The 19,035-nt window shown below is 43.0% G+C and overlaps 1 protein-coding gene across 2 annotated transcripts in view; it reads left to right on the forward strand.

The window, feature by feature from the left end:
• The first annotated feature begins 377 nt into the window (after positions 1-377).
• EIF4B (eukaryotic translation initiation factor 4B) overlaps positions 378-19,035 on the forward strand; it is a 36,188-nt gene continuing 17,530 nt past the window's right edge. Inside the window, exons 1-6 of one of the 2 annotated variants that reach the window (XM_050748870.1) lie at positions 378-716; positions 11,116-11,253; positions 13,437-13,645; positions 14,931-15,047; positions 16,844-16,898; positions 17,531-17,665. In XM_050748870.1, coding sequence (XP_050604827.1) covers positions 704-716; positions 11,116-11,253; positions 13,437-13,645; positions 14,931-15,047; positions 16,844-16,898; positions 17,531-17,665 — 667 coding nt within the window. In that variant the 5' untranslated portion in view covers positions 378-703. The remainder of the gene's footprint in view (positions 717-11,115; positions 11,254-13,436; positions 13,646-14,930; positions 15,048-16,843; positions 16,899-17,530; positions 17,666-19,035) is intronic. The other variant, XM_050748871.1, reaches the window with a different exon arrangement.

A 19,035-nucleotide genomic window follows, 5' to 3' on the forward strand; every position in this document is an offset into this window, starting at 1 on the left:
CAGCATTTTGGGAGGCTGAGGCGGTGGACAGCCTGAGGTCAGGAGTTCAAGACCAGCATGGCCAACATGGTGAAATACCGTTTCTACTAAAAATACAAAAAACTAGCAGCGAATAGTGGCGGGCGCCTGTAATCCCAGCTACTCCGGAGGCTGAGGCAGGAGAATCGCTTGAACCTGAGAGGCGGGGGTTGCAGTGAGCCGAGGTCGCGCGCGCCATTGCACTCCAGCCTGGGCAACAAGAGCGAAACTCCGTCTCAAAAAAAAAAAGTACGTTAAACTCAGACTCTTCCCTTTCAGAACATCCATTTCGCCACACCCATCACCGGCTCCGTGCAGAGTAAGCGGAACCAGCAGCGAAGCCCCACCCTTCCCGTCACTCTTCCGGCAGGAAGTCTATGCATCACGAGGCCGGCCAGGGCTCAACCCCAGCCCCGCGCCCGCGTGTAGCCCTACGTAAAGCGTGAGGGGTTTCGCGACAACCCAGGCCCCACCCCTTTGGCCACATGTCGCGCATGTCTTCCCGTCGGAAGCCGTGCCACCTCGCCGCGCAGCTTTACGAACCTAGAGCAGCGCCGCCCCGCCTCCTGTCTCCGTCCTCACCTCCCCGCCCCCTCCCAGCTTCGAGTCTCCTAGCCCGACGCGCCCGCTATAATCACGTGATTGCCTCATCCGGGTCCTTTGCGTTCTCTTTCCCTCTCCCAACATGGCGGCCTCAGGTGAGCGAGCAGCCGAGCGCGGCCCAGGACTGGGCTCGGAAACCCCCCTCCGAGCGTGATCCACTGATTTCCTGAAGTCGGGGAACTGCTGGCACCGGTTCCTTTCTGAATTGAGGGCTGCGGCAGGCTGGCGGCGTAGCCCTGTTAGGTTACTACCTCGGGATGTTTGGGGGGGAGGGGAAGGACACCTTCCCCTCCCCCTCACACTCTTATCACCCTTTCTGCGCGAGATTGGAATAGGCAGTAATGGTGGACTCTGGCTTGAATTGGAGAAGGAGGCGCAGAAAGGTGTGCGGGTGGTGCGAGGCCTTTTCGTAGACGTGAAGCACCGTGCCCACGTGAAGGCGTGGAGGAAGGAAGGAGGCGGTTGCTGCGCGGACGAGTGCACATTAGGCTACGTCTCCAAGGCGCGAGGCTGTAGCGGACCGGAGTCGGGGGCAGGGGAATAAGTGTGGGGGGAGCAGTTGGAACGCGAGCGCGAGTCGGTGGAGGGGCGGGGGAAGGCAGTGGTGCGCGTGCGCGGTGGGAGACACGAGGGTAGTGGAGACGGGCGCGCCGTCAGTCCTTGCGCTAGAACCCAGATGGGAAGCTTTTAACGCGCCTGTATTGCGCTCTTTTTATGTCCTTTTAGGTTGTCTCTTCCCTTTCTAGAGTGTGGCCCTGTGCCTGTATTCTTCCAAGGGTATGTGTGTTAGGCTTGGAGGTTGGTGCTATTGGGGGGTGGGGAACCCAGTGTGGTGCACCCACGTGTTGAGAAGCACGGGTGTGCACCTGGATTTCCTTCTAGGCTTTTTTCTCATACTCAGTTGGAGGCGTTTTTACTCAGCGCAGCTATATGCAAGGATCAGGTTTCTCTTCTGGCGCTTCCATGTTGGTTGAATGTGGATAGCTCCAATGGTAGATTTCAGCTTTTTTGTTGTTGTTGTTAAGGTAACTGTACAACTACCAGCAGGTACTTTAAGATAGTGCTTACTAGTGGCTGGAGTTGCTTACTTTATGTATTACTAGTGACTGGAGTTGCTTACTTCTTTAGACAACCTTGGAGGTTGCCTTGCAAGTCTACTTACATATCTAATGGGCCTGTAAGAGCAGTGATGACCCAACATCTTGTAGCATTGATTTTAGTTTGGGGAATATAGTTTGTTTTCTCTGGCATGACCTTGCATTCTTGAAAACATTATTTGAACTTCTATCTCTGGGTGCTCATTTCTTACCCGGTAATTCATCATCTCTGTTACAAAGAAGCTAAGGGTTATGGTTGGCTTTGGAAAATGTTGAGAAATTTGAGGTGCATTTGAAGATCTTTCATTGGTGTAACACTTGACAGTTGACCAAGCACTTTTGTGCATTGTTGTCTCCTTCGATCCTGAGGTACTGCAGAGAGCTGGTGGTATTTCCCAGCTGAGGAATATTATTTAAGGCCACACTGCTCTCAGCTGGCAGAGCAAGCTCATAATCTTTGAGACTCCTCAGCAACTTAAAAGTATCAAGGTGTCATCATCAGTTTAGGACGCTGCCCTAAAGCATCTGAAGTTTACAAAAATGTTCAAATTTTTTTCTCCAGTGGGCTAGTACAAGTCCTAAATATATTTTAAACTAACCGTTGCTTAAAGTACTTACTTGGTCTGGATTTGCCACCTTAACAGTTTAGTATAGTAATTTAGTGAAGAAAATTTGTGTTTTCTTAACTTTCGTTTTTTTTTTTTAGAGGCGGAAGACGTGCCAGCAATTTATGTCCTTTGTTTTACCAAGTTGAGGGAAATCCAGACTGATTAAAGGGATTTACTCAGTGCCGTCCCATTTTCTTGTTCTTCCATATTTACTCCACTCCCTTGAAAACCCTCATCTCCTTTAATTCACTTCAGTAAATCTTTTTAGCTGGTACTGGTATTTGAGCACAAGTCACGTCTTTCAGTCTGCCCTTGAGGAATCTGGGGTTTATCGGATGGTTTCCCCGCCCCTCTTTTCCAGTCACATTGGCTTTGTGAAGTAACCAGTATTCCCTGATGAGGGAAATGGATGTTATGTATTCTGTGTGAAAATACATAAAACAACTTCATTATGCCTCTTTTACTGTTAAATGAGACCAAAAAATTCTTTGCAGCAATACCAGTTTCCAGTGTGATCCATTATTGACCTTCAAGAACTAAGGTAGGTCTCAGAACTAACTATAGAATGAGGATAGTTTGAATTCCTAGAAACTTGATACATTGAGCCAGTACACTTAATTTCTTGCTTTGCTTCTTAGAAAGAATTCTTCAAGGCCTGGCGCGGTGGCTCACGCCTATAATCCCAGCACTTTGGGAGGCTGAGGCGGGCGGATCACTAGATCAGGAGTTGGACACCAACCTAACCAACATGGTGAAACTCTGTCTCTACTAAAAATACAAAAATTAGCTGGGTGTGGTGTCGCGTGCCTGTAATCCCAGCTACTCAGGAAGCTGAGGCAGGAGAATCACTTCAACCTGGGAGGCAGAGGTTGCAGTGAATCGAGATTGTGCCACTGCACTCCAGCCTGGGCAAAAGAGCTAGACTCCATCTCAAAAAAAAAAAAAGTCTTAAAAATACGAAGTTTTTCATTTCTCTTAAATTTTCATTGTGACTACTTTAGTAGACTTGTTACAAGCCAGTTAACTCTTGAATCTCAGTTTCTTTATCTGGAAAGTGGTCATTATTTGTCTGCTCTCCCCTTACCTAGAGGGAATCAGATGTGTTTGATACAGTTTAACATTTAAAATGCTTTCAAATTGAGCAGGTTGCAGTAGCTCATGCCTGTAATCCCAGCACTTTGGGAAGCCGAGGTGGGCAAAACACCTGAGAACAGGAGTTCGAGACCAGCCTGGCCAACATGGTGAAACCCAGTCTCCACTAAAAATACAAAAATTAGCGGGGTGTTGGGCTGGGCACGATGGCTCACGCCTATAATCCAGGAGGCAGAGATTGCAGTAAATTGAGATTGCACCACTGCCCTCCAGCCTGGGTGACAGAGCAAGACTCCGTCTCAAAAAAAAAAAAAAAAAAAAAAAATTTAAAATTGGAAATAACATACATAAGCTCATGCACAGGCCTTTCATTTCCATAATGCTTCAAAATGCCATCCTGTGTGACATCTCATTTGATTATTTTTATAGGGAGAAGATGCTCTGCAGTGGTTGTTTTCATACACTGCTAACTCTCACAGTAAAATGGTTTTAAGGGTTGCCATTATATATTGCTTATAGATTACCCAGTTTCAAATTCCATCCTCCATCATGTATATGTTATTCTGGGAGTAAGATACCCAGAAGGCTAAAACTAAAACTCTTTTTGAAAGTTTAAATACCAATACAGAATACTGTCAGTTAAGATAAAGCAGTGTTTCTAAGTAATGTCATTGAAAAAAGAGGTATGTTTCATCTCAAAACATTCTGGAATTCTCTTTTCATAATGGTAGAGGAAATAACTGATGAGTACGGTATTTTAAGTGCATATTTGTAATTAGATTTGCCTTATGTACATTTATGAGCCAGTTTCTTAAATTTGTAGTAGATACTGCTATGGTCCCAATAGTAGGAAAGTACTCAAATCAAGAAGTTTAATTTGAATTTGTGTAGCTCCTGTCTCCCATTTTGTGTAATGGTTAGTATGGCATGCATTGGGCACTTACTTTGATTATGTAAATGATCAAATTCAGTATCCCTGGAGGGATAAGGAAAAGGTAGTATGGCATCTTCTTGTGTCAAAATGAAGTAATTGGGCACAGAGAGGTCATGAAACTGAATCTGTACGGGAGTCAAGATGGTGGAGCTTATGAGTTCTGACTTAGTCTTTATCTCTACTATGCTAAACTTACCCAATCCCCAACTAAATCAAAGGGTGGTTTACATTGGGATCTTTTCAACTTTACAATGGGTTTATCTGGATAGTAAATGCTTTTTTTTACTTGAGATGGGTTTATCCTGATAGTCTTATCATAAAGTCGGGGAGCATCTATGTAGTGCAGTAAAGGTGAAGGTGAAATATTATGATATTACATTGCATGAAATGTCTTTTCATGGCTGGGCTTTAAACACCAATGTAATTAGTCTAATTCTAGACACTCTATTTGGGTAGATTGATTGTGTTTATACAATGTTGTTGATTTAGGGAAACATTTGTTAATCATTAATTCATTATTTAAAGTAGCTTTTTTTTTGTTGTTTTTGTTTTTGTTTTGAGACAGAGTCTCACTCTATGGCTCAGGCTGGAGTACAGTGGCATGGTCTCGGCTCACTGCAATCTCCACCTCCTGGGCTCAAGCAGTTCTTGTAGAGATGGAGTTTCAGCGTGTTAGCCAGGCTAGTCTCGAGCTCCTGACCTCAGGTGATCCTCCCACCTTGGCCTCCCAAAGTGCTGGGATTACAGGCATGAGCCACCACGCATGGCCTAAAGTAGCCTTTAATTATGGAGAATTTGGCAGAACTCACTTTTAATAATAGCTTTATTCAATGTAATTTGTATACCATAAAATTTGCCCTTATAAAGTATACAGTTTGGACCGTGTGCAGTAGCTCACACCTGTAATCCCAGCACTTTGGGGTGCCAAGGCAGGAGGATCACTTAGGCCCAGGAATTCAAGACCAGCCTAAGTAACATGGTGAGACCACATCTCTACAAAAATTTTTTTAAAAATTAGCCAGGGATGGTGGCATGTACCTGTGGTCCTAGCTACTTGGGAGTCTATGGTGGGAGGATTGCTTAAGCCCTGGAGGTCAAGGCTGTAGTGAGCCATGATCTCACTACTGTACTCCAGCCTGGGTGACACAGCAAGGCCCTGTACAATTTGGTGGGGTTTAGTGTATTCAGAGATGTACAACCATCATTATTATCTAATTTCAGAACCTTTTTATCACCCCCAAAGAAAAGTCCTTTGTATAGGACTAACATTTCCTTTTCATTTATCTTTTTATTCATTGAAGTGAAACATCACTTAGAACATGGTTCTCAACTAAGGGACAGTCTTTCATCCCAAACCCCCATCCCACCATAGAGCATTTGGCAGTGTCCAGAGACGCTTTTGGTTGTCACAGTGGAATGGAGTTCGGGGGTTGCTGTTGGCATCTAATGAGGAGAGTCAGAGATACTGCTAAAGGTCGCCCCATGACAAGAAATTACCTAAGCTAAAATATGAGTAGTGCTGAAATAGAGAAACTCTGAGTTAAGAAGTAGGTTGTATTTATTTTAGTGTCTATTATAACAAATTCTGTTTATTAAGAAAACCATGGGCCGGGCGCGGTGGCTCACGCCTGTAATCCCTGCACTTTGGGAGGCCGAGGCGGGCAGATCACGAGGTCAGGAGATCGAGACCATCCTGGCTAACACGGTGAAACCCCGTCTCTACTAAAATACAAAAAATTAGCCGGGCGCGGTGGCGGGCGCCTGTAGTCCCAGCTACTCCGGAGGCTGAGGCAGGAGGATGGCGCGAACCCAGGAGGCGGAGCTTGCAGTGAGCCGAGATGGTGCCACTGCACTCCAGCCTGGGCGACAGAGTGAAGACTCCGCCTCAAAAAAAAAAAAAAAAAAAAAAGAAAACCATGAATGTGTTGTCTCTTGTTTAAGGGCTTCTGGACTTAGCAATATTTCCGTTTTTAAGATCTTCTATTAAACCTGTATGGATATATAAAGAGCTGGTGGTGTCTTTTCCCCACTGTAGACCATGTATAAATAATTGGGACACGTTTTGTTTTGCGAGGTGATTGATTTGTTACCTTTTTAACCAGTTCACATAAGATGTAGAGAAAATTAAAGAATTGGACCAGTTCATTGTCGAATTGCAAAGGGTTGATAAACCTGGAGCATTAAACAGTGCTTTACTTATAAGGCAGAGGGAACACTGTTGATATCTAAACATGTAATGGGCCTAGGTATTGGGGGAGCAAAGGGCATGGAGGATTTAGATAACATCTTTTCTCAGTTACTGGAATGAAATGGAGTGGAACAAACACGGGCACCTACTTTAGGCTTATTGATTTTGCTTTTCAAGGGCTAATTCCTTTAAACCTGCTGTTTATATTGTGACTGAGTCAATGCTGCTGCTGCAGTTAAATAAGTTAAAGATCTTGTACGGAATTTTAGCCTTTTTTTTTTTTTTTTTTAAGACTTATCTAATAGCTGGGGTGCAGTGGCTCACGCCTGTAATCCCAGCACTTTGGGAGATGGAGGCAGGAGGATCACCTGGGGTCAGGAGTTGGAGACCAGCCTGACCAACATGGAGAAACCCCGTCTCTATTAAAAATACAAAATTAGGTGTGGTGGCGCATGCCTGTAATCCCAGCTACTCGGGAGGCCGAGGCAGGAGAATTGCTTGACCCTGGGACATGGAGGTTTTGGTGAGCCAAGATTGCACCATTGCACTACAGCCTAGGCAACAAGAGCAAAACTCTGTCTCAAAAAAAAAAAAGACTCGTCCAACAGTAATTTCTTAACCAGAGGGCCTGGGAGTGGGTGGCAGTCAGAGGAGGGGGAGACTTGTGATTTGAAAAGACATTCTAAGATTTAAAAGTGCCTTTAATATTTTTTAGTCATGATATTTAATTTGTTTGGAAATTTCAAATAACATTAAAGAGGAAACTTGTTTGTCAAAGGAGTCAAGGGGTAAGAGTTGAGAAACTGATCTACAAAGTTGATTTAAGCCAAATCGGACTAAAGGGCAGATTAATTCCACATTCTGCTGTTTTGGTAGAAGATACGTATATAGAACAAAGAGGAAAGGGATACCTTATTCAGATTGTTATGTTCTTATGTTGAACTTGACCTCATTGTACTGACCACCAGTTCTATTTTTATCCTCCCAGTGGAAGGACAGGTTAATAATTGGATATTAGCTGATGATACCAGATTAAGCCCCATGAGGGTAAGGATATCTAGCTAGCATCATGTTAATCCCAGACTCTATTTTTGAATTAAATGATATGAAAAAGTCTAAAATAAGCCTAGGCACTATAAGTGGTTTACCTCATGTCTTATTCATGTTAGCTTATTAAACTCTCCCGTAGATCTTTGCATATGAGGCTGGGCGCACAGTGGCTCATTCCTGTAATCCCAGCATTTTGGGAGGTCGAGGTGGGTGGATCCTTTGAGGTCAGGAGTTCAAGACTAGCCTGGCCAACATGGTGAAACCCTGTCTCTGCTAAAAATAACAAAAATTAGCCAGGCTTGGTGGCATGTGCCTGTAATCCCAGCTACTCGGGAGACTGAAGCAGGAGAATCACTTGAACTTGGGAGACAGAGGTTGCAGTGAGTCAAGATGGTGCCACTGCACTCCAGCCTGGGCAACAGAGTGAGACTCCCTCTCAAAAAAAAAAAAAAAAAACTTTTGCATATGAGCTGCAGCAATAAAAGTGCTATGAGACCCAACATCTGCATAACTGTATTCTTTGAAAGCTATGGAATAAGGCCAAGTGCAGTGGCTCACATCTCATCCCAGCACTTTGGAAGGCTGAGACAGGTGGACCACTTGAGGCCAGGAGTTGAAGACCAATCTGGGCAGTGTAGCAAGACCCCCACCTCTACAAAAAATTTTAAAATTAACTGGGCATGGTGGTACATGCCTATAGTCCCAGCTACTCAAGAGGCTACAGTGGGAGGACTGCTTGAGCCCAAAAGGTCAAAGCAGCAGTGAGCCATGATTGCACCACTGCAAAAAAAAAAAAAAAAAAAAAAAAATAGAAAAGAAAAAGAAAGCAGGCCAGGCGCGTTGGCTCACATCTATAATCCCAGCACTTTGGGAGGCCAATCACAAGGTCAGGAGATCGAGACCATGCTGGCTAACACTGTGAAACCCTGTCTCTACTAAAACTAAAAAAAAAAAAAATTAACCTGGCATGGTGGCATGCACCTGTAGTCCCAGCTACTTGGGAGGCTGAGGCAGGAGAAATCACTTGAACCCGGGAGGCGGAGGTTGCAGTGAGCTAAGATCACACCACTGCACTCCAGCCTGTATGACAAAGCGAGATTTCATCTCAAAAAAAAAAAGTAGGATGGATTCAAAATGTGATCTGGTTGATCATAAACGATACTTTCAGAGCTGGATTAATGTTAAGTCACTTGAGAGATATGGAAAATACCATGTTCGTGGTCAACTTTGATTATTTTAGCCGGGTTCATCTGGTTTGCACGTTGAGACCGTAATACTTAAGGTTCCGATTGTGTCTGGAAGGCTGTGTGTTAACATTCATAGCAAACTGGTTACCTTTATTTCCTGAAAGTTGAATTTTGAAAGAAAGGCAGATACCAACTGAGAAAGCAACCTTCAGTTAAACAGAGGGGTACATCAACTTTGATATTCTTGGATTAAAAATCAGGTGACAGTTGGAACATGGAGGAGAAATTCGTGATTATAAAAACCATGAAGCCAATCTTTTTTACAACAAAGCTGCTTGCTTTTTTCTTAATCATGTGTCTGCTATCAGGCCAGTTCTGGAACTTTACTGAGTCCCTTCTGCTCTTCTGAATTAGTTCTTGATTGGTGGTAACTTCTCAGAAGTTCTGAGGACCAGAAAGAAAGAGCAGTGTCAGTTCGCTAAGCTGAACCATTTGGAGATTACAAAGTATTCCATAATGGTGGGAAACACTTAAATGTGTTGGTTATTAGGGTTTTCTTGTGTTTTCCTTTTAGCATTATATCCTCATATGCAGTGTTGTTACAGTAGAGAAGGACTTTTTTTTTTTTTTTTTTTTTTTTTGAGAGGGAGTCTCGCTGTCACCCAGGCTGGAGTGCAGTGGCCGGATCTCAGCTCACTGCAAGCTCCGCCTCCCGGGTTCACGCCATTCTCCGGCCTCAGCCTCCCGAGTAGCTGGGACTACAGGCGCCCGCCACCTCGCCCGGCTACTTTTTTGTATTTCTTAATAGAGACGGGGTTTCACCATGTTAGCCAGGATGGTCTCGATCTCCTGACCTCGTGATCCGCCCGTCTCGGCCTCCCAAAGTGCTGGGATTACAGGCTTGAGCCACCGCGCCCGGCCAGAGAAGGACATTTTTTCTAGAGGGCAGAGAGATCTAGGAAATATGACTTTTACCATTTGAACACTACAAATAGCAGTACGTTTTACCATGGTTTTGATAATCTGACATAGAATAAGCTGCTGAGAGGCAAGGATACCTTGGTATATAGAAAGAACCTTGGACTTCATATGAAAAAAACTTGGGTTTTATCTTCAGCCTAGCCATCTAATGTCTCTGTAACTTTACAGACATCTAGTGTTTCACTTAACCTCTCTGAGACTTAGTTTCCTTTTCTGTAAATTGATAGTTGTGGCCAGGCACCATGACTCATACCTGTAATCCCAGCATTTTGGGAGACTGAGGCAGGAGGATCGCTTGAGCCTAGGATCCTCCAGGATACTTGAGACCAGCCTAGGCAACATAGGGAATAAAAAAAAAAAATTAAAAATCAGCTGGACATGGTGGTGTACCTCTGTGGTCCCAGCTATTGAGGAGGCTGAGGTGGGAGGATCGCATGAGCCTGGGAGGGTTGAGGCTGCAGATAGCCGTGGCCACACCACTGCACTACAGCCTGGACAACAGAGCAAGACCCTGTCCCAAAAAAGAAAAAAAAAAATGGGGCCGGGTGTGGTGGTTCACACCTATGATCCCAGCACTTTGGGAGGCTGAGGCAGGTGGATCACCTGAGGTTAGGAGTTTGAGACCAGCCTGGCCAACGTGGTGAAACCCCGTCTCTACTAAAAACACAAAAAAGTTAGCGGGCGTGGTGGCGGGTGCTGTAATCCCAGCTACTTGGGAGGCTGAGGCAGGAGAATTTCTTCAACCCAGGAGGCAGAGGTTGCAGTGAGCCGAGATGGCACCATTGTACTCCAGCCTGGGATACAAGAGCAAGACTCTGTCTCAAAAAAAAGAAAAAGGATAGTTGTGATTCCTTCCTCCTATGGTTTGTTTACAAGTGTCAAACAATCTTCAGAACTGCCATACAGAATGTGTTATGTGAGATACGAATTTTTATTCATCTTTTTTATCCAAGGAGCAGTGAAAGTAGTAACTGAATAGAAGTACTTACAAAATTAAAGATCTCAAATGATAAGTGAATATAGTAGAAAATAAAAGGTTGCCCCCACACTCCAAACATACTCTCCAGGGGGTATCTCAAACACCCAGACCCTTTTCCATACGTAAACATGTGTTTACACATAATAGATATTCTGCAACTTTTAAATTTCTTATTGTTCACTTCTTTTTGTACCATTATATTGTGCTTTCTCCTTATTTATGTCTGTATAGTACCCCTTCATGGAAATGCCATAATTTAACCATTTGAGGAGTGTCCATGTTACTTTCTTTGAAAATAACGTTTTACAATATTGCATTGTACAGCTCTGTAAATATCTGGGTATTGATGAATAATCTTTCTCTTGCCTTTTAAAACAGCAAAAAAGAAGAATAAGAAGGGGAAGACTATCTCCCTAACAGACTTTCTGGCTGAGGATGGGGGTACTGGTGGAGGAAGCACCTATGTTTCCAAACCAGTCAGCTGGGCTGATGAAACGGATGACCTGGAAGGAGATGGTAATTTTTCTTTTGTCATCATGTTTGGAATGTTTATTATTTTCTAGAGGAAACCTATTACATAATAATTCACATCATTTGTAATCTGAAAAGAACTTACTCATTTTTTAGCACCTGAAATCTTACATATTTTGTAGAATCTAAGGTTTATTCTGAGGTTTGGGCTATCAGACTTTGCAGTGAAGACTGAAGTGGTCATTTAAGAGAGCTTTGATAGTTCTTGCTCTTGCACTAACAGACTTCTTAAGTTACTATTCTTTTGGGCCTCATTTTCTTCATTTTAAAAGTAAGCAATTCTATGGAGTCCTCATAAAGTGATGTTTCAGGCTGCTCGCAATGGCTCACACCTGTAATCCCAGCACTTTGGGAGGCCGAGGTAGACAGATCATGTGAGATCAGAAGTTCAAGACCAACCTGACCAACATGGTGAAAACCTGTCTCTACTAAAAACAAAAATTAGCTGGGCGTGGTAGCATGTGCCTGTAATTTCAGCTACTCGGGAGGCTGGGGCAGGAGAATTGCTTGAACCCGGGAGGTGGAGGTGGCAGTGAGCCGAGATCATGCCACTGTACTCCAGCGTGGGTGACAGAGCGAGACTCCATCTCAAAAAAATTAAAAACAAAAAGTGATGTTTCAGTGTAATCTGTTAGCTATGTTTACTCAGAGCCAAGGAATAATTAATTCTAGGAGTTATTAGTATAAAATCAGTGTCCTTGGGTAAACAAAACTGGTCTGAGGAAAAGGAATGAGAACACTAATTATGGTGGGAAAATAAAGAAGAGTCATTGAGTGTCATTTGGACAAGTTCTGTACCTTCAGGGAGTCACCAGAAATAATCAGGAGCTATTTTTTATAATTACCAGGTATGACATAAATCTCATTACCATTGTTTTTTTCCTGAAAATCTTTTATTGCATGCTGAAAGAATAATTTTTCTTGTGACTTGTTCTCATAATTCCTAAAAATGGGAATTTTTTTTTTTTTTTTTTTTTTTGATACAGTCTCACTCTTATCACCCAGGCTGGAGTGTAGTGGCGCGCACTCAGCTCAGCACAACCTCTGCTCCTGGGGTTCAAGCGATTCTCCTACCTCAGCCACCTGGGTAGCTGGGATTACAGGTGCCTGCCACCGCGCCAGCTACTTTTTGTATTTTTAGTAGAGTTGGGGTTTTACCATTTTGGCCAGACTGGTCTTGAACTCCTGACCTCATGATCCACCTGCCTCAGCCTCCCGAAGTGCTGGGATTATAGGCATGAGCCACCGCACCCAGCCAAAACAGGAAATTTTATATAGGTCGTACTTCCCATAAGTGTTGGTATCTGAAGTACAAATTCATGGACAGTTCTGTAGGGAAAGATTGTTGTTGTTGTATTTTTTGTTTGTTTTCAGACGGAGTCTCTGTCGCCCACACTGTAGTGCAGTGGCGCAGTCTCTTGGCTCACCGCAACCTCCGCCTCCCGGTTCAAGCAATTCTGTCTCAGCCTCCCAAGTAGCTGGGATTACCGGCACGCGCCACCGTGCCTGGCTAATTTTTGTATTTTTGGTAGAGACAGGGTTTCACCATATTGGTCAGGCTGGTCTTAAACTCCTGACGTCAGATCCACCCACCTTGGCCTCCCAAAGTGCTGGGATTACAGGCGTGAGCCACCGAGCTGGGCTTATTGTTTTTAAGGGAGGATAGACCATGCAGAAAAATACTCACTTCAGCCTCGCCACTAGGAGTATGAGAGTTGTCAGTAGTCGTTAAATACACCTGGAGTAAGAGGGACCCAGGTTTGAATCCTAGCTTTACCATCTGTGACCTTGGGCAAATTACTATGTGAAATCTGAGTTTGCTTTTCTGTAGAATGGGGGACAACCTCATAGGACTGTTAGATAAGATGGGATATAATTAATATAAAGTAGCTGGCACACAGTAATATTCCATGAACAGTTGTATTTATGGAATAATTCCATACATTTATGGAATAGTATTTCTTTGCTACATAAGGATTGAGGTGTCATAATTAATCTCAGAAGCATCTTCTTTTTGTAAAGTGCCCTTATTAGTGAACCCCCACTTTTTTTTTGTCTGTTTCCTTGTATAGCATGTTTAATATTTGGCAGTTAACATGGGTCCTCTTGTTCTATGACAGTAGTGAGAGACGTTTCTTCTAATTCTTGTATTCATTCCTCTATCCTAGTTTCAACAACGTGGCACAGTAATGATGACGATGTGTACAGGGCGCCTCCAATTGACCGTTCCATCCTTCCCACTGCTCCACGGGCTGCTCGGGAACCCAATATCGACCGGAGCCGTCTTCCCAAATCGCCACCCTACACTGCTTTTCTAGGAAACCTACCCTATGATGTGACAGAAGAGTCAATTAAGGAATTCTTTAGAGGATTAAATGTAAGTGTAAAAGTTGTAATAATTAACTAGATATTGAGGATAGTGTCTAAAAAAGACTAATTGTGGAATCAGCAGTTGCTCTTTTTTTTTTTTTTTTTTTTTTGAGACGGAGTCATGCTCTGTCGCCCAGGCTGGAGTGCAGTTGCCGGATCTCAGCTCACTGCAAGCTCCGCCTCCCGGGTACACGCCATTCTCCTGCCTCAGCCTCCCAAGTAGCTGGGACTACAGGCGCCCGCCACTTTGCCCGGCTAGTTTTTTGTATTTTTTAGTAGAGACGGGGTTTCACCGTGTTAGCCAGTATGGTCTTGATCTCCTGACCTCGTGATCCGCCCGTCTCGGCCTCCCAAAGTGCTGGGATTACAGGCTTGAGCCACTGCGCCCGGCCAGCAGTTGCTCTTAAACAACTAAAAATACAGTTTAAGGCTGGGCATGGTGGCTCACACATGTAATCCCTGCATTTTGGGAGTCAGAGGTGGGTGGATCATTTGAGGTCAGGAGTTCGAGTCCAGCCTGGCTAATGTTGTGTTCTTCTACTAAGAATACAGAAATTAGCTGGGCGTGGTGGCACACGTCTGTAATCCCAGCTACTCGGGAGGCTGAGGTAGGAGAATTGCTTGAACCTGAGAGGGAGAGGTTGCAGTGAGCTGACATTGCGCCACTGTACTCCAGCCTGGGTGACAGAATAAGACTCTGTCTCAAAAAAAAAAAAAAAAAAAAAAAGAAATATAATTTAGTTTTTTTTTTTTTTTTTTTTTTTTTTTTTTTTTTTTTTTTTTGAGATGGAGTTTCGCTCTTGTTGCCCAGGCTGGAGTGCAATGGTGCAATATCAGCTCACTGCAACCTCCATCTCCCAGGTTCAAGCAATTCTGCCTCAGCCTCCCAAGTAGCTGGGATAACAGGCATGTGCCACCATGCCCAGCTAATTTTTTATATTTAGTAGAGATGGGGTTTCACCATGTTGGTCAGGCTGCTCTTGAACTCCTGACCTCAGATGATCCACCTGCTTCAGCCTCCCACAGTGCTGGGACTACAGGCATGAGCCTCTGCACCTGGCCTGAATTCATATTTCTTTTAAGGGTTAAATTCATATAGTTCAAAATTCAGAAGGTATAATAGGGCATTTAGTAAAGTTTCTACTATCCCTCTGCATCAGTTTTCCTCCTGAGACAACCATGTTCTTGTGTATTCATAAAAATTCATGCACATACAGTAATGCTTTCGTACTCCTCTCAAAAAATGGCAAATGAAGAACGTTGGGAAACTTTGTTGTTTCTTATTCCCTCAGATCAGTGCAGTGCGTTTACCACGTGAACCCAGCAATCCAGAGAGGTTGAAAGGTTTTGGTTATGCTGAATTTGAGGACCTGGATTCCCTGCTCAGTGCCCTGAGTCTCAATGAAGAGGTAAAGAAAATAAGAGTGGGGATATGAGGGGTGTAAGTTCACAAATCTCGTGTTTGTTTATCAAACTGATATTTTTTAGGTTGAGTGAGTGGCTCACTTCAAAGATTCCCATATCTACAAATAAAGGCCTGCATTATTTAACAGTATATCACTTAACATTCAACATTTAGCAAGTCACACTTCAGCAAATTCAGTAGGCCCCAATAATTTAGAAGAGGTACTTAGGTGGAAAATTGTGGAAGAAACGCGCCACACACCATGTCTCTAAAAAAGTCTCACATTGGTTTACCCATAGTGTTGCCTCAACTCCTATGACTTTTTCAGAGTAATCTGACCTGATAAAGGCAAATAGAAAAATCAAATTTGTTTAGTATTGAAAGGCATATCTCATTTTCAGGGAAGTGTTGTAATGGTATTTTTTGTTCATTTAAGAGGATTTGGAAACATTTCCTACAAAGGAATATATTATAGGAGAGAGACAAATATCCAATCCTTCTGCTTGTCAACACTGCCTACAAAATATTTTCCTGTCCCAGAACTTGAGAGGCTTATGTCTCAGAAGAAAAAAGACTTTTTTCCTCCTTTAACTCCAAAAACACCTTATTGTTTATTGATAAGGCAATTTCTAGTGCCATTTGTGCCATAATTCGTGCCGTAAGTCCTAATTTGCCCTATGACATGATTGAAATCAACACCTCTTAGAAATAGTTTTGCTGCCTCATAATTACCATCATCATAATCTGTCATCAGCGTGAAATAGAGATAAAAATTAATGTACTTAGTTAAATTTAAATGCATATGAAGGTCTAATGTTGTTCCAGAGTTACTCTTATTGGATTATTTTTAGATTTTATTAACTTTAGTGGTCTCTAACCTTACTCAGTCTGGATAAGAAAAAGAATACCATGCAGTTGTTAACTATTTGATGCTTACTAGATGAACTATTACTTAATATATTGTTGTGGTGCATATTTAAGAGTTACTTTGTTACTAAAGATTTCATTATAGTGGTGTTTAATATAGTTTTGGGTATTTTTAACTAAAAATCATTGTTATCCTTCTTCAACTGTAGATTCTACTATGAAATGAGGAAAAATCAGCAGTAGAATTAATTGGGTTCAAAGTATGTAAATAATGATGTGGGAAAGGGAAGTCAGAGGGTATCTCTGGAAGAACTGATTTATCCAAAGGTAATACTGAGTGAAAGAACCTAAGATTGTAGACAAAGCATGCTTTATGCAATTTTGCTGGTGTATAGTACTAGTAGGGGCTCTATAAATGTGTTGGGTGTTTTTATTTTTAGGAGACAGGGTCTCGCTATATTGCCTAGGCTGGACTTGAACTCCTGGGCTTAAGTGATCCTCCCGCTTCAGCCTCCCAAAGAGCTGAGACTGTAGGTACATGCCACTGCACCTGGCTTCTATAAATTTTGATAAATAATTGCTGTGGCACCAAATATGCCTTTTATTCAGCTAGTTATGTGAGGATTGTTTTTAATTTACTACACTTGACAAATTACCTTGGATCGTTAAAAAGTTAATTCTGTTCTGTGAAATTAAGCTTTGTAAAAGTAGTATGATAATTGACCTAATATTCAAAGCCAGCTTAAATTTGTTGAATTTTTAAGTCTTTATAAAGGACTCTTTAGCCCACAGATTGGAGTGTTAGCTAGATTACAGTGTTCTCCTTTATCTTCCTTCCCCTAGTGCTTCTGCTATGCCCAGACGTTCAAGGTCACTCAAGGGATTTGTGCATAATGGGGCAAAAGGTTGGTTAATATGGTCCTATGCTCTCAGTCTCTAGGTAACAGGAGAATTCGAGTGGACGTTGCTGATCAAGCACAGGATAAAGGTAAGGAAACTGGTAGAGATTTCTGACTGGTAATGGTCCTAGGATGACAACAAACCATCCTTTCCCAGAAAATTTTAATAGGGGTAGTGGTGGGCCTGCCTGAATCTACAGTAACAGTTTTCAATCAGTTTTGCCCCACAGGGGATTTCTGGCAATGTTTTAAGACAGTGTAGGTTGTCACAATTGGAGGGAGTGCTGCTGACATAAGTAGAATCCAGGGGTTAATTCTGTAGGGGATAGGACAGTCCCTATCAACAAAGAATTATGCAGCCCAAAATGCATGTCAAGATTGAAAAGCCTGATTGATCTAGATGAACATTAAATAGATGATAAATAGATTATCTGCCTAACAGCACATTGGTCACAAAGGGGACCTAATTTGTATATGTTTCACGGACTCCTGGCCTATGCAGAATTTGAGATAGCTAAGCATTAAATCAATAGGAAAAAATGGGAGGAAAAGAACCACTCGGGTTGAATTGGAGCATGTACTTATGGGGCCTGAGGTAACTGGGATGACAGTGTGATGTGAAAGTGAAAAATATGGTCAAGTGGGGTTTTTCTATGTGTGAGAAACATCGGGCAAAGTTTTTATGAGCTAACTTACGGTTTTTGTTTTAATGTATCTGTAGACAGGGATGATCGTTCTTTTGGCCGTGATAGAAATCGGGATTCTGACAAAACAGATACAGACTGGAGGGCTCGTCCTGCTACAGACAGCTTTGATGACTACCCACCTAGAAGAGGTGATGATAGCTTTGGAGACAGTAAGTGTTTTTATGAAGTTAGTTTCTTCTGTGCTTTGGGAGGCTATTTAGTAGTAGGCCAAATGTGTTACAGATGATCACATTAACAGATAGAGGGGGGAAAGCAGATTAAGAAAAATTTTGGATAATATCTGAAAGAATTGATAGATGCAGAAAGCAAATTTGACAAATTAATAATTTTATTTAGAAACTTAACCAAAGAAAGGGACAGACATTTCTCTTTTTTTGGAGACAATTGTTTATAAAGAAACCCAACCTGGGCATGGTGTCTCACATCTATAATCCCAATACTTTGGGAGGTCAAGGCAGGTGGATTGCTTGAGGCCAGGAGTTTGAGAGCAGCCTGGGTGACAAAACCCTATCTACCAAAAAAAAAAAAAAAAAAGCTGATGTGGTAGTGCGCACCTGCAGTCCTAGCTATTCAGCAAGCTGAGGCAAGAGGACTCCTTGAGCCCAGGAGGTCTAGACTGGGTGACAGAGCGAGACCCTGTCTCCAAAAAAAAAAAAAACCCAACACATTCTACAAAGTGAGCTATTTGAAATCAGAAAGAGACAGAGTCTTGCTCTGTCGCCCAGGCTGGAGTGCAGTGGCGCGACCTTGGCTCACTACAACCTCCACCTCCTGGGTTCAAGCATTTCTCCTGCCTCAGCCTCCCAAGTAGCTGGAACCACAGGCGTGCACCACCACACCCAGCTAATTTTTGTATTTTTAGTAGAGATGGGGGTTTCACGATGTTGACCAGGATGGTCTCGATCTCTTGACCTCATAATCCGCCTGCCTTGGCCTCCCAAAGTGCTGGCATTACAGACGTGAGCCACTGTGCCCAGCCGATCAGTTGCATTACTATATGCTTGTAGCAAACAATTAAAATACATTTTTTTTATTTTTTTACCCGAGACGGAGTTTCGCTCTTGTTGCCCAGGCTGGAGTGCAATGGCATGATCTCAGGTCACCACAACCTCCGCCTTCTAGGTTCAAGTGATTCTTCTGCCTCAGCCTCCCGAGTAGCTGGGATTACAGGCATGTGCCGCCACGCCTGGCTAAATTTGTATTTTTAGTAGAGATGGGGTTTCTCCATGTTGGTCAGGCTGGTCTCGGACTCCTGACCTCAGGTGATCCTCCTGCCTCAGCCTCCCAAAGTGCTAGGATTACAGGCATGAGCCACCACGCCTGGCCTAAAATGTAAGTTTTTAAAATAAAAATATTGATTCACTTTAAAAATACTCAAGATATAGCAGTGAACAAGGATATAGCAGTGTAATTTTTTTCTAATAAAAATTGATTCACTTAAATGCTCAAGATACAGCAGTGAACAAAAACAAGAAAATCCTGTCTTTATTGGGCATATGTTATTATAGTGGAGGGAAGA

The sequence above is a fragment of the Macaca thibetana genome, chromosome 11 (assembly GCF_024542745.1).
Source record: "Macaca thibetana thibetana isolate TM-01 chromosome 11, ASM2454274v1, whole genome shotgun sequence".
NCBI lineage: Eukaryota > Metazoa > Chordata > Mammalia > Primates > Cercopithecidae > Macaca > Macaca thibetana.